Genomic DNA, 12978 nt, shown 5'->3' on the forward strand with positions numbered 1-12978 from the left:
AATGGATGGAACTGAAGAACATCATTCTGAGCGAGGTCAGCCAGGCTCAGAAGACCAAAAATCATATGTTCTCCCTCATATGCGGACTTTAGATCTAGGGTAAATGCAGCAATGTGGTTGGACTTGGATCACATGACAAGGGGAGAGCACATATGGGAGATATGGGAATAGGTAGAAAACCCAAAAACATGAAAGCGTTTGATGTTCCCACTCCAGAGGAACAAATACAGAAATCTTAAAGTGACAGAGGTCAACATGAGAAGGGGATTAGGAACCAATATAAAGATCAGTCAGAGTTGAATCAACATGGGTCGTAACACATTTGTACATGAAAGCAATAGTAGGAATCTCTCCATATAGCTATCCTTAACTCAACTAGCAAAAACGCTTTGTCTTCCTTATTATGCTTATGTCTTTTCTTCAACAAAATTAGTGATAAGGGCAGAACAGGACCTGCCTGGAACTGAGCGGGGGGAGAGGGTGGGGGAGGAGGGCAGAGTGGAGAAATGACCCAAACAATGTATGCACATGTGAATAAATGAATAACAAAAAGATTTGACAAAACTGCGCAATGGACATACAGGCCTTTGTTTTCTTTTTCTTGAAGTTTCATGTAATTTACATATTTATTTATAAAGATAAGATAAAAAGAGCAAGGCTAAGCAATTTGGAGATCACAGAACTACTAGGTGGCTAAGCTAGGATTTAAATCCAGGTCCACTTGATTTAGATCGTATGATTTTGATAAGCTGCTATTTATTCATTGAAATCCTATTTTGGTATCTCTTACATGAAGGCTTTGCACAAGGTCGTGAAGGAGATCCTATGATGAACAGAACAGCTCACCATCCTTCAACGAATTTATAATTTAGTAATATAAAGTCCCAGACAGAAGTATTAATGTCAAGACACATCCACTGAGAGTAACTTGGTATCTTACACTGTTCTTTCATCTTCTCTGCATGAATCTTGTCCTCATCTCTGAACAGTTTCATTTTGGGGTTAACCTCACATTAATAGGTGTATAGCTTAATCTAACGGGGAAGAAAATGGGCCTATGCAGTTTTCCCTGTCTCCTCAGAATCATCCATAGACTCCGAAACCATGGTTGTTAGGATTTCAAGTAGCAATACCATGTAGATTGGCTGTGGCAAACCAAAGCAGATAATTCTTTCAAAGTTATTCAAGTTCCTGATTTGGGAGCACATGGCTAACTTGGAGCCTCAACTCTATAAATTCTGCATTTTTTTTTTTTGGTGGTAGAAGGGTTTGAACTCAGGGCTTTATGTTTACTAGGTAGGCACTTTACTACTTGAGTCACTCTGCCAGCCTAAATTCTGCATGTTTTTAAAACTATTCTTAAGCAAGCAGTTTATAAAAATGATAGAAAATGACCCTTCTTTCAATAACTAAGTGGTAATTGGCCATTTTGAATATTCAGAACAAACTCCATCGGTCTTCACTACCAAGTCACAGACTCTGATGTACATCTTATCCATTCGATATGTCCTAGCATTCCCTATTCACCTACTGTGTTAAATATGGCATCAAAGAGCAAAGTGACAGAAAGAACAAAGAAAATATGAGAGGGCTTAAAAGTGTGTAGGAACAGGGCTGAGAACAGAAGGATCGTATAGTTGGTTTTTAACAATGCCCTGTTTTCCTCAGCTATGTATTATACCTATACTATAATTTTTGTTACAATACTTGAAAATAAATGGTAATCGTGATTAAATACTATCATTTAATTAAATGGTTCCACTAATACTAGTCAGAAATTATTTGCTGAATTTGCTCTTTTGTAAGGCAAAAAAATACACTAACCTGGAGAGTGAGGTAATCAGCCAGGATCTGGATAGGATGGTACAAGTCTGACAGTCCATTGACAATTGGGATGGATGCTTCTTTAGCCAGGATGTCCAGATCTGATTGTTTATATACTCGAGCCAACACTGCATCTGTCATACTAGATAACACACTGTGGCAAACCAAGAAGTCAATCTAAGTTAATTATGCTTAATAACTCCTTCTTTAATACAAGATCCTAAACAATAATAAGTGCTAATAAATTAGAATTTATATTAAGTTATAACTACCTATCAGCATAACAAATTTAAAAGCTAGTACCGAACACTTAGTCATTACAGAAGACAGACGTTGTTCTACCCACATCTTATCCAGTGACCAGTAATTCTGCATTTTTATGGAGATAAATCAATTTGGGCTGGGGGCATAGCTCAGTGGTAGAGTTGTTGTACAAGGTCCTGGATTAAATCCCCAGCACCACAAGAAAGAAACCAATTGTGGGCCCAGCAGACATGATGATGAATTATAATTGATAAATACCAGTTAATTAAGTTTAAAGGAACAAGACCAAAAGAAAGGTATACAGAGAGACATTAATGATCTAGTGTGTGGTTAATTTCCTTTTATATTTAGCCCACTGAAAACATACATTTTTCTATAAAATTGAAAGCCCCAGTGTAGCAGACATGGACATGCACACTGAGACTGCCCTACAAGAGAGGACCTGGTATGAAGAGAACTGTTGGCTGACAGCCTCCACCTGCTGCACCTTTGGGATCTGCTGCACTGTCCCTACTGAGACCACACTCTTCCCAGATTGTTCCTACCCAATGAACCAGCACAGTGGGGGAACACTAGAGCTGGGCTATTGCTGCCTGACACGGGACCTCTCTGATGGCAGTCTTTGCTCTGGGGTTCCCCCTATCCACTCCTCCTTCAGTCCTCTCTCCTTCCACAGGAGTCAAACCTCCCCCACTGCTCACTCCTTTACCCTATCCTGCTCCTTATCTCCTTTATCCTTCACAGATATTTCTCTTAATACATCTGGTGCACATTCAATGTCTAGTTCCATGTTAGAGTTTACTTCTTAGTGGGCCTGAGTTGACATAGCAAACATTGAACTGTGGTACTTATAAAATTCAATGACAACTCAACAGACTAATTGCCCCCAGTGATTAGAGTATCAAAGATTAAAAAAATATACTCCTATAAAAATATTACAAAGATTTTCATATTTTTTTCAAGTTTTCATAGATTTCTCATACCCATGGTACCTATAGTTTCAGATTTCATGAATCAGTAAAATTTCCAAAGACATCTGGAGATCAGCATAAGATTCCCAACTCTTTGTTTACCAAATTAAGGGCATGAGAAACAAACAAACAAGCATAAGATGTTGTTACCCTCTTTTAATAAAATGGATGTTTTTTAACACAAAAATCACGAAGACCAGAACTGCAAAGAGTCATCCTTAAAATGAATCAATTGAGCTTTATGAAATGTTGTATAGTGTTAATTTTTCTTATTTCATTACTTCTGATGGAAGCTTCCCCATGGTAGAGCATCAGTAGGGGGATATCAAGATTTATAAATCACTGCTCTGAACTATCTTAGTATGATGCATGTTATAGCATGACAGACGGCAAACACAACAATGGGATTGGACTATGAGCACATGATAAAAGCGAGAGCACACAAGGAAGGGGTGAGGATAGGTAAGACACCTAAAAAATTAGCTAGCATTTGTTGCCCTTAACGCAGAGAAACTAAAGCAGATACCTTAAAAGCAACTGAGGCCAATAGGAAAAGGGGAACAGGAACTAGAGAAAAGGTTAGATCAAAAAGAATTAACCTAGAAGGTAGCACCCACGCACAGGAAATCAATGTGAGTCAATGCCCTGTATAGCTATCCTTATCTCAACCAGCAAAAACCCTTGTTCCTTCCTATTATTGCTTATACTCTCTCTATAACAAAATTAGAAATAAGGGCAAAATAGTTTCTGCTGGGTATTGAGGGGGTGGGGGGGAGAGGGAGGGGGCGGAGTGGGTGGTAAGGGAGGGGGTGGGAGCAGGGGGGAGAAATGAACCAAGCCTTGTATGCACATATGAATAAAAAAAAAAGTCACATTAGAGTTAGGGATATAGCTTATTGGTAGAGCATTAGCTAGCATGTCCAAGGCCCAGGTTCCATCCTCAACACTGCCAATAAAAAAACTTCAGAGTTTTTCTCAACAAACAGGTGATATTCTTACTTTACTGTGGCTTAAGACAAGGGTCTTCCAAATCTTGCTGCACATGAAGGTCACTTGTAAAACAGGTACAGTATTGGGAGGTACTTGTGGGAGGGTGGAGGGTGAATGAAGGAGATGAAGGAGGGAATATGGTTGATAGGTTTCACACACATAAATGAAATAGAACAATGAAACCTCTTGCAATTTCTTTAAGTGGGGCAGGTAGGGGTTGTGGGTGGTGGGAAATGGTGGGGGTGATCTAACCAATGTACAATATAAGGCTATTGGGAATTGGCACAATGAATGCTCCCTATACAATGAATATGTGCTACTAAAAATGAAAAGAAAGAAGGATATAAGGAAAGGGTGTAGGAGGGTGAATATGGTAGAAATATTTATGTAATCATGTATGAAAATAGAAAAATGAGATCTTTGAAACTATTCTAAACATGGGGGAGGGAGACAAAGGAGAATGATGGAGGGGGTGAATTTAACTAAGATGTGTTGTAAGCACTTTTGTAAATGTCACAATGTACCCCCAGTACAACAATAATATGATAATAAAAAACCATCTTTTGATACCCAAGCCATATACTATCAATTAAGTCAGATAAATCAGAATCTCTAGGAGATAGGATTTAGGGGTCAGTAATTTTGTAATATTTTCTTGGAGCCTCTAATTTGCAGCCAAGGCTGAGAACCAAAGCTAGCACATCATTCCTCAGGTCAACATGGGCCTCACTTGGGAATTTACTGGAAGTACAGTATCTCTGGCCCTGCCCAGATTTACTGAAGCAGAATCTGCATTTTAACAGGATTTGTTTGCATATTAAAGTTTAAGAGTCTTAATAAAGAGGGAGTTGAAGTTACTGTATTTTTGAAAATACTATTCTTTTCTTAGAATCCTAACCAGGCAAAAAAAAAAATCAAGAGTAAACAAAGCTTCTGAGATGGGACCCTGGAATGAGTGGTAGGGAGTGCTTTCTAGGTCAAATGCAAGAAAAAAGCCACCTCAAATCCTCTGAGAAAAGATTAATTCACCACCTCCCATTAAGGCCTACTTAATTAATCAGCCATCCTGATCTATTTGATACCCTGAAGTAATGATTCCTGTAGTTGGGTGTGTTAAGCAGGGTATCTACTTGATACCTTGAAGCAATAGTTCCTATACTTGGGTGTGTAATAGAATTAACAAAGTACACAAAGGCCTAGTCTCCCAATACAGAGTAGGGCCTGGGCCTCTATATGATTACTGAACTCCTTAAGTAATTCAGATAACCTTCCAAAGTTCAAGAACTGGAAAAACAAATGTTCAATAAAAATATCACATGGGTAGGTAAATGTATAGAATTTTTGTTTCTCTTCCACACTTTCTAGGTGCTTTTGTATCTTTGTTGCTATTGTGAATGAATTTTACCACTTTTTAAATTTCTGCTGATATTAAATTTTATATTTATTCCCCTTTTCTTTAGGATAATAATACAAATCCCCTTCTCAGGAAAGACATTCTGATGCCTCATACTCTAAGAATATACTAAGTCCATCATAGGAAAGTAACTTGATGAAGGTTGATAACCCAATAGGGTCTGCCATTATACTCAATTATCAATTCCTTATGCAAGAAGAATTAATTTTATGATACCTAAAACTTCATGAAAATGAGAGAAGAAGAATTGTGTTGGACCTTAGATGTCATACTTCAGACTTCTTAGAACATGCACAAGTTCCTAAAGTATGAACAGATAGGATAAAAAATATGGATTAACATTGCAATTGACCTTCTGAAATCTCAGTTAGAAAAGCAGATTTGACTATAATTGTTGCCCACCCCAAGTTGTTTTAAGAAGCTAGAACCATGGGCTGCAAACCTTCTAGGCTCTTTACAAACTTTACAATATGTCACTGAATTTTGCTAGATTTAGTATGCATCAAATGCAAACAATATCTTAACCTCAAAGGTGAAAAAGACTTTTAAAACCTAGAAGTAATTAGAGCAAGGCTATGAAAGAATGAGGAAAGATTAAGCTGAAAAAGGGAAGTGCAAGGGGGGAGAATTTGGAGAAGTCAATGTACTATATACTCTTTTAAGAAGACTGGAAAAAGGCAGTTGTCATGGTTCCCTCTCTTGAATAAGTCCCCATTCCAGCAACTCTTGAAGCAAAGCAGCCAGAAGTTACTTGTTCTGTTTAATGTTAAATTAGTATCTGTGGAAGTGCTACAGTGGATTAGTGGATTTCATGGGGAGAGCTTTATTGAAGTTCCCTATCTTGCCTGTACATTAGTATCACTTATGGAGCTTTGTAAAACCCTGATGTAATATTCTGCCAATTTGATAGTAAAATCAGAAGCTATGGGATCTACAACTCTACCAATGTACTATACAGGAACACATCATTATTTCTAAAGCTCCTCGAGTTATTCTAATATGAAGATTAGGCAGAGAACAATTATCCTAGAAAATAGAGGAGGTAGGAGGAGAGTAGGTTACTCTGTTTCTGGATGGCACAATGAGTCAATGTAGAGGAGCAAAGTCTAAGTAATTGCTGAAATCTCATACTGTAACAACAGTAAGGGAAAATAATTCCTTTCTTCTTGCTTCACTTACAAGTTTCAACATATGGGGCAGAGCCTCCGACTGCTAGCATTACCTGTGGAGCCTAGAAATTATTCCTGAGTTAGTCAACTTTCCATCACTGTAACAAAACACCTGAGAACACAACTTAAAAGGAGAAAAGATGGGTTAGAGCCCTCATGATCCAAAGCCACACCTCTGAACCTTGCTGCACTGGGGACTAAGCCCTCAACATACAAGACTTTGGATGACATTTAGGATCTAAACCATAATGGCCCCTTTGGTGAAGAGGACCAGGAGTTGGTAAGAAAAAAAGAATCTGAAGACACTAATGGCTGAAGGTGAAATGAAGACAGCTCTGGAAATGATCCAAGCAGCTGGAATAAACAGACACTGTGTGACATTTGTATTGCCTAAGGAGGACCATATCCTAGGAAATTCTCTGCATTCATTTTATGATCTTGAAGAAGCTGGAAGTGGAATTTTGTGATTATACTATGACCCAGCTTTCATAAAGCAAAATTAATTTATGTAGTCAGACTCAAGGTGTTCTTCCAGCTGTTGAGCCATTCAGAGAAGCCTTCATGAACTCATGAATGTCTGCCAACATGTGCTTGACAAGTTTGAGGCCAGAATAAAGGAGTAGAAAGATCAAAAAGCAAGCAGGAATAAAAACTACATTGAGATTTTATCTCAATCCTGTCAGAATGTCTATCATCAAGAAAACAAACAACAAATGCTGATGAGGATATGGGGAAAAAGCAACCCTCATACACTGCTCTTGGGAATGCAAATTAGGGCAGCCACTATGGAAATCAGTATGGAAGTTTCTCAAAGAACTAAAAATAGAACTACTACATGAACCAGCTATACCACTCCTGGTATATGTCTGAAGGAGATAGCTGCATGCCCAGAACTATTCACAATGGCCAAGTTTGGAATCATCCTCAGTGCACATGAATGGATAAATCAATAAAGGAACTGAGGTATATATATATACACAATGGAGCTTTATTAAGCCATAAAGAACATAATTATGTCATTTGCAGGAACTAGAGATCATCATGTTAAATGAAATAAGCCAGGATCTGAAATACCACATTTTCTTTTATATGTAGAATATAAATTTTAAAAAGAAATAGAACGACTATTTGGAAAGAGGAAGGGGACCAGTGGGAGGATGGAGGTGGGACAAGAGAGGGCAATGGAGAGATTAATATAATCAAAGTACATTATGTACATGTATGAAAATATCATGATGAGACGCATTAAAATTTTACCAAAAAAAGCAGGCAGAGGGGTGTGGGGGTGTCCCTCAGTGGTAGAGCAGTTGCCCAACAAGCACGAGGCCCTGGGTTCTATCACCAGCATATTACACACACACACACACACACACACACACACACACACATACACAATCAGCAAGAAGAAATGAATCCACATTCTAGTCCCTCATGCAGGATACAAGTAGGAGTATCCTCTGGGATATTCATGATAGTGCAGAACTTAGAATTAGAAAGGAAGTTTGTGATTATAGTATGGTGCTCTATCCTTCAGGAAGATGCAGTCCAAGCAATTGATTTATTACAGCTGTTGGAATGCATGCAAGATCCTTTGTATTCTTCTAATAAGTTCTCTTTTATTTAAAAAAACAGTAAGGTATAACAGCATATGATATGTTATACTAGGAGAAATCAGGTCTTATACACTTATAAAAGAAGAATTTTTCTTTTAGCTCAGTCACTACCAAGAACAGTCGCAGGGAAGTTTAGTAGCTGTAGTTTTCCCTCATTCACCACCTGCAAGCACTCCCTGCACATAGATTTCAGTCTTTAATATTGTTCTATACCAAAAAATGAATAAGAAGTAAAAACTGTTAGAGATTGTCAGTTCATGTCCTTGGGCAAGATAAATCAGAATAGAACTTTAACATCACATTGTTGCCAAAAGAAACAGTGATTTTTAAAATGGCAGGGGCATGGCTAAAGAGAAGATGAGTCAATTTAAAAGAGTTCCCATTTTTTAATTTGGGATCATTTATAGTAATAAAAATCATTACAAGAAACAAATTCTGTTTGTAAAAGGTGTGATGCTTATAAGTAAAGAGTTAATATAGAGTATTTATGTTAAAGATCTGTTATAAACTACTTAGGAATCTAGCTGACTAATCTTCTAAAGATAATGATAATGGTTGAAGAGTGCACTCTGAATTAATGTACTTGTTTTGTATGTCATTGTATGCTTTCTGTGTGTCTTAGTCTGTCTCCTACCTACGTACTTGTGGCCACTAAATTTTGAGCTCATTATGCACATTTATATTCTTTGGCATGCCTAGGCCATAACATCTGTGTGTCTGTGTGTGCGCTTAGATGTCTTTAGGATGGTTCTTAAACTATCTCAAACGTTATCTAAGTTCTAATCCCAACCAGACCTAACTATTATCTGCCTTAGGACTAAAGAAAATTTATGGACAATAATCTGTGTCATTCTATCATGAGTGTAATTTACATTTAATTCTTTTATAATTAGGCTTATTGCCCCATGTGTTCTTGTAGATTGCTATTATTAAAAGTATAGTTTAATTTAATGTTCTTCCTAAGTCTTTTAAGGTATAAGGTTGCTAAGAATTTTACTTAAAAGTGTTATCTAAATTCAGGTTTTAACAAAGGTTATTTCATGGTACAAATTAAGGTCTTAAAGCTTGTTAAGTTTATTATTTATTTATTTATTTTATTGTTTTATTATTCATATGTGCATACAACTCTTGGGTCATTTCTCCCCCCTGCCCTTACCACCCACTCCGCCCACTTGTTAAGTTTATAATTTAAAGTTTGCCTAAAAATTTTCTAAGGTCAAAATTTAAGACACCAATGTGTACTTAAAAATGGGTTTCTATTTTATCAAAATAACTGTCAGGAATTTTTGGTGCTATAGGCTGATACAAAATTTACCAAAACCAAACAAAAGTTCACCCTCCAGATGGGATATTGGGGTTTATTTCCTATCAGTATCCAAGCCATGACTTTCAGTCATCAGGTTTCCTAACTTTATGCCTACTCCCTTATCTCTGCTTCTGCATGTAATTATTTGAGACATTAATCTTGTTGGTTTAAATGTATTTGTTTCCCTATTCTTCTCAGTTTACAAGCAGACTACAACTTCATGGCCTGATGTAAAAACTGACCACGAGCAATGGGTTCGTATCAGTCAAGCTTACTGTGGTGTAATCTGGATTCTGTACTGGTTACAAAAGTTCATATTAATATGTTTCCCTTTTAACAATCAACAGATTATCCTCCTTTACATGTTGTTTGTGGTATCCACCTCTTTCCCCAGCGTGTTCTGATGTTTTAAAAGGTGGGTTGGCATTCAGGATCAGCATACCATTTAGGAACTTTCATGCAGGGGTGCAAGAGACTGGCCCTCTGGAGCAGTAGTAAGTCGGGGGACCCTGGTGCTTATTTCATAAAGACGTCTGCTGATGGCCATTAAGGAAGCCAGGTCTAGAGGACCTGCAATTGAGACTTTCAAGATATAAGGGGGATGACCCGAAGATCTTGAAATCAATCTTGCTCTCTACCAAAGGGCAACTTCCCTCCTTCCATTTTCCTCTCTCTCTCTCTCTCTCTACCAGCCAGCATAGGGGAAGCCAACATATTTACTTGGCTGTATCCTTAAGTACTGGGAGATGCTTTGATCCTGCTAACAAAAAATAGGATGACCGATTCTCTTCATAGTCCATTTACTGTTCTTTACATCCTGCTTAAATTAGTTTCTTGCCAGACACAAAAACCCTAAGGTATTTTTCTGATAACACTAAAGGAACTAAGTTTAAACTAAGTAAAAATTCTTTTAAATGGTTCTAATATTCCTAGTGCCTTATACGTGTATCTAAATGTCATAGTCATTATACAGTTAAAAGTGTATATCTATAAACAGCTATAGTTCTTTTATCTAAGGTATCTTCTATCTAATAAGGTCTTTGACATTTCTGTTCTTTATGACAAATGCTAAAAGTTCTGCTATTTAGGCCTGACATCTGTCTGTCAGATAAATATTGGTTTATTTGACATCTGTTCATTGGATAAACATTGGTTTATCTGACATTGCTAGATAAATATTGTTTTATACATATAATATGCAACTGAGCATCAAAACAGGGGCTATTTGAAATTACTGACACTGCCTTCCCTTATCCATTGGAAAATTTAGGGTTTTTAATTATCAGTACTATCAGTACAGTACTGACATTTTCTTCCTAAGTCTCTTAAGGTATAAGGTTACTAAGAGTTTTAATTAAAAGTGTCAGTACTGTCATTACAGTACTGATAACCACTAACTTCTTACTTGATCTAACCAAAACTCAAGGTTTAAACTGTAATGCTGCTACTTACTCCTTTATATGTTATATGTCTTTGTCTTCTTCAAGTATATAAGCCTTCTAAAATAGTTATAAAAAACACTGTACCAAGTTGGTGTCTTAGCTTCTTTTACAAATTTGTGCGTATGTTCCCAATTGTAATAAGAGTTTTAGCAGTACCATACTATTATATTACTTGCTAAACTATTAACCATGGTTACTTTAAATTTAGTCATTACAGTTCTAATCCTATTGGGGCATTTACAGACAAGCCTATGGAAAATGACTCTGACAAGTGTTTATCTGTCAACTAGGAAAGACATTCTTAAGTACTAGGGTTGTTTTGTATTTTCCTCGCAAAGCTTTGTAACTGTAGTCTGCTGACACTTTACAGCAATTTAAAGGTGTATGTCCCCTATGGGACAATTAGATTTAATTAAGTCCAGACTAAGAGCCATTTTTTAATAAACCTCTTTGTTGCTTAATTTGGCCAAAAAGGTTGCATTGGCACTGTCTTCTGATCTGTTCAACTCCCCCTCCTCTGTGGGACAAAATCTGACTTTTTGGACTTTCTGGGAGAAGCCACTCCTGCACTGAGGGACAGAACTGCCAAATTGGCAAAATCTTCAGAAACAACTGTTTAGAGAAACAGTTTAAGAGGATGTGACCCCCAAGCGGTCAGTGTCCCCCAACTTCTTAGAGGAATAAGTGGCGTTCAGCCACCCAAGACAGTTCAAAAAGACTGCACAAATGAGGGGACTTCTCCAAATTCAGATAGAGTCAATTATGCCAGACCTCTAAAAGTAACAAAGCCAATATTTAAAAAAAAAGGGGGGGGGGCTCTTATGCATGTGCTCTAATATGTAAGCCTTCTAGGCTTCTGGAAAAAGGCAAACTCAGGCCTTTGGCCAAAGCCTTCTGTTTAAGCAATGGCATTGTAACTTTCAATGATATCTGTGAGTCTTTTTCTGTACAGAACTGACTCATTGATGTTTACACTCTAATTGGACTAACACTTTCCCCCGGTACACCTGGCTCCTAATGTAGTCAGCCCTTAACTGTCCACTATAGTGACAATCCAAAATAGAGGGCCATCTAAAAGTTAAAAATATCTACATATATAAATACCTATAGACACAGTAAACATAAGACCCTGTCACTTTTCAAAATGAAAGGTTAGATTCCTTATCCTTCCTGCCACACCTGGCAGGGCCCCTTCTGATGCTTCTATCATTGTTAATGTTCAGGTCCTGTCTTCTAAATCAGATTTTCTCTTCCAGAATGAAAGCCTTTAGGACCCAAATCATGAGGCAACAAGGCTATTGATCTCTACAAACGAATGAGATCTCTATAGGCAACATAGATCACCATGAGGAACCTTAATTGTAATGGACAATAATTCAGACACTTGTGTCCAAATGAGTCCCAAGGGAAAAATAGGAGAGACAATTTCCCCTTGTAGGTAGGGTCTGCTGCCCCCTGTCAGCTCGAAGCAGATACTGAAGATAGACCCCCCCCTTCAGCCACCCCCAAAAAAGAATTTTTTGGAATATTGTCTTTTAGGGGGAATTTGAGGCAGGTTAAATTAGGGACTCATAGAAAAAAAACATTGCATCTTAGATTGGCTCAGGAACCACCCATGCCCCTCCGCAATCATCGATTATTGGCTGGGAATCTCCTTCTCCCCTTCTCATAGGTCATCATAGGTTTTAAAGGCACCTGAAAGGCCAAAACATGCTCTCTCAGCTCCCAGCTTCCACCTGGGCCCCAACATGCTTCCCTTTGTATTTCTCTCCCCTAACTTTTATTTATTTATTTATTTTTTTTCATTTTTCTTTTATTATTCATATGTGCATACAAGGCTTGGTTCATTTCTCCCCCCTGCTCCCACCCCCTCCCTTACCACCCACTCCGCCCCCTCCCTCTCCCCCCACCAATACCCAGCAGAAACTATTTTGCCCTTATTTGTAATTTTGTTGTAGAAAGAGTATAAGCAATAAGAGGAAGGA

At 37.7% G+C, this 12978-nt stretch overlaps 1 protein-coding gene across 1 annotated transcript in view; it reads right to left on the bottom strand.

The window, feature by feature from the left end:
- Positions 1–12978, bottom strand: part of Otc (ornithine transcarbamylase) — a 67750-nt gene that overhangs the window by 18578 nt on the left and 36194 nt on the right. The window contains exon 5 of the mRNA XM_074063813.1: positions 1825–1978. Within this exon, the coding sequence (XP_073919914.1) occupies positions 1825–1978 (154 nt within the window). The remainder of the gene's footprint in view (positions 1–1824; positions 1979–12978) is intronic.

This window comes from Castor canadensis, chromosome X (genome assembly GCF_047511655.1).
Source record: "Castor canadensis chromosome X, mCasCan1.hap1v2, whole genome shotgun sequence".
Classification (NCBI taxonomy): Eukaryota; Metazoa; Chordata; class Mammalia; order Rodentia; family Castoridae; genus Castor; species Castor canadensis.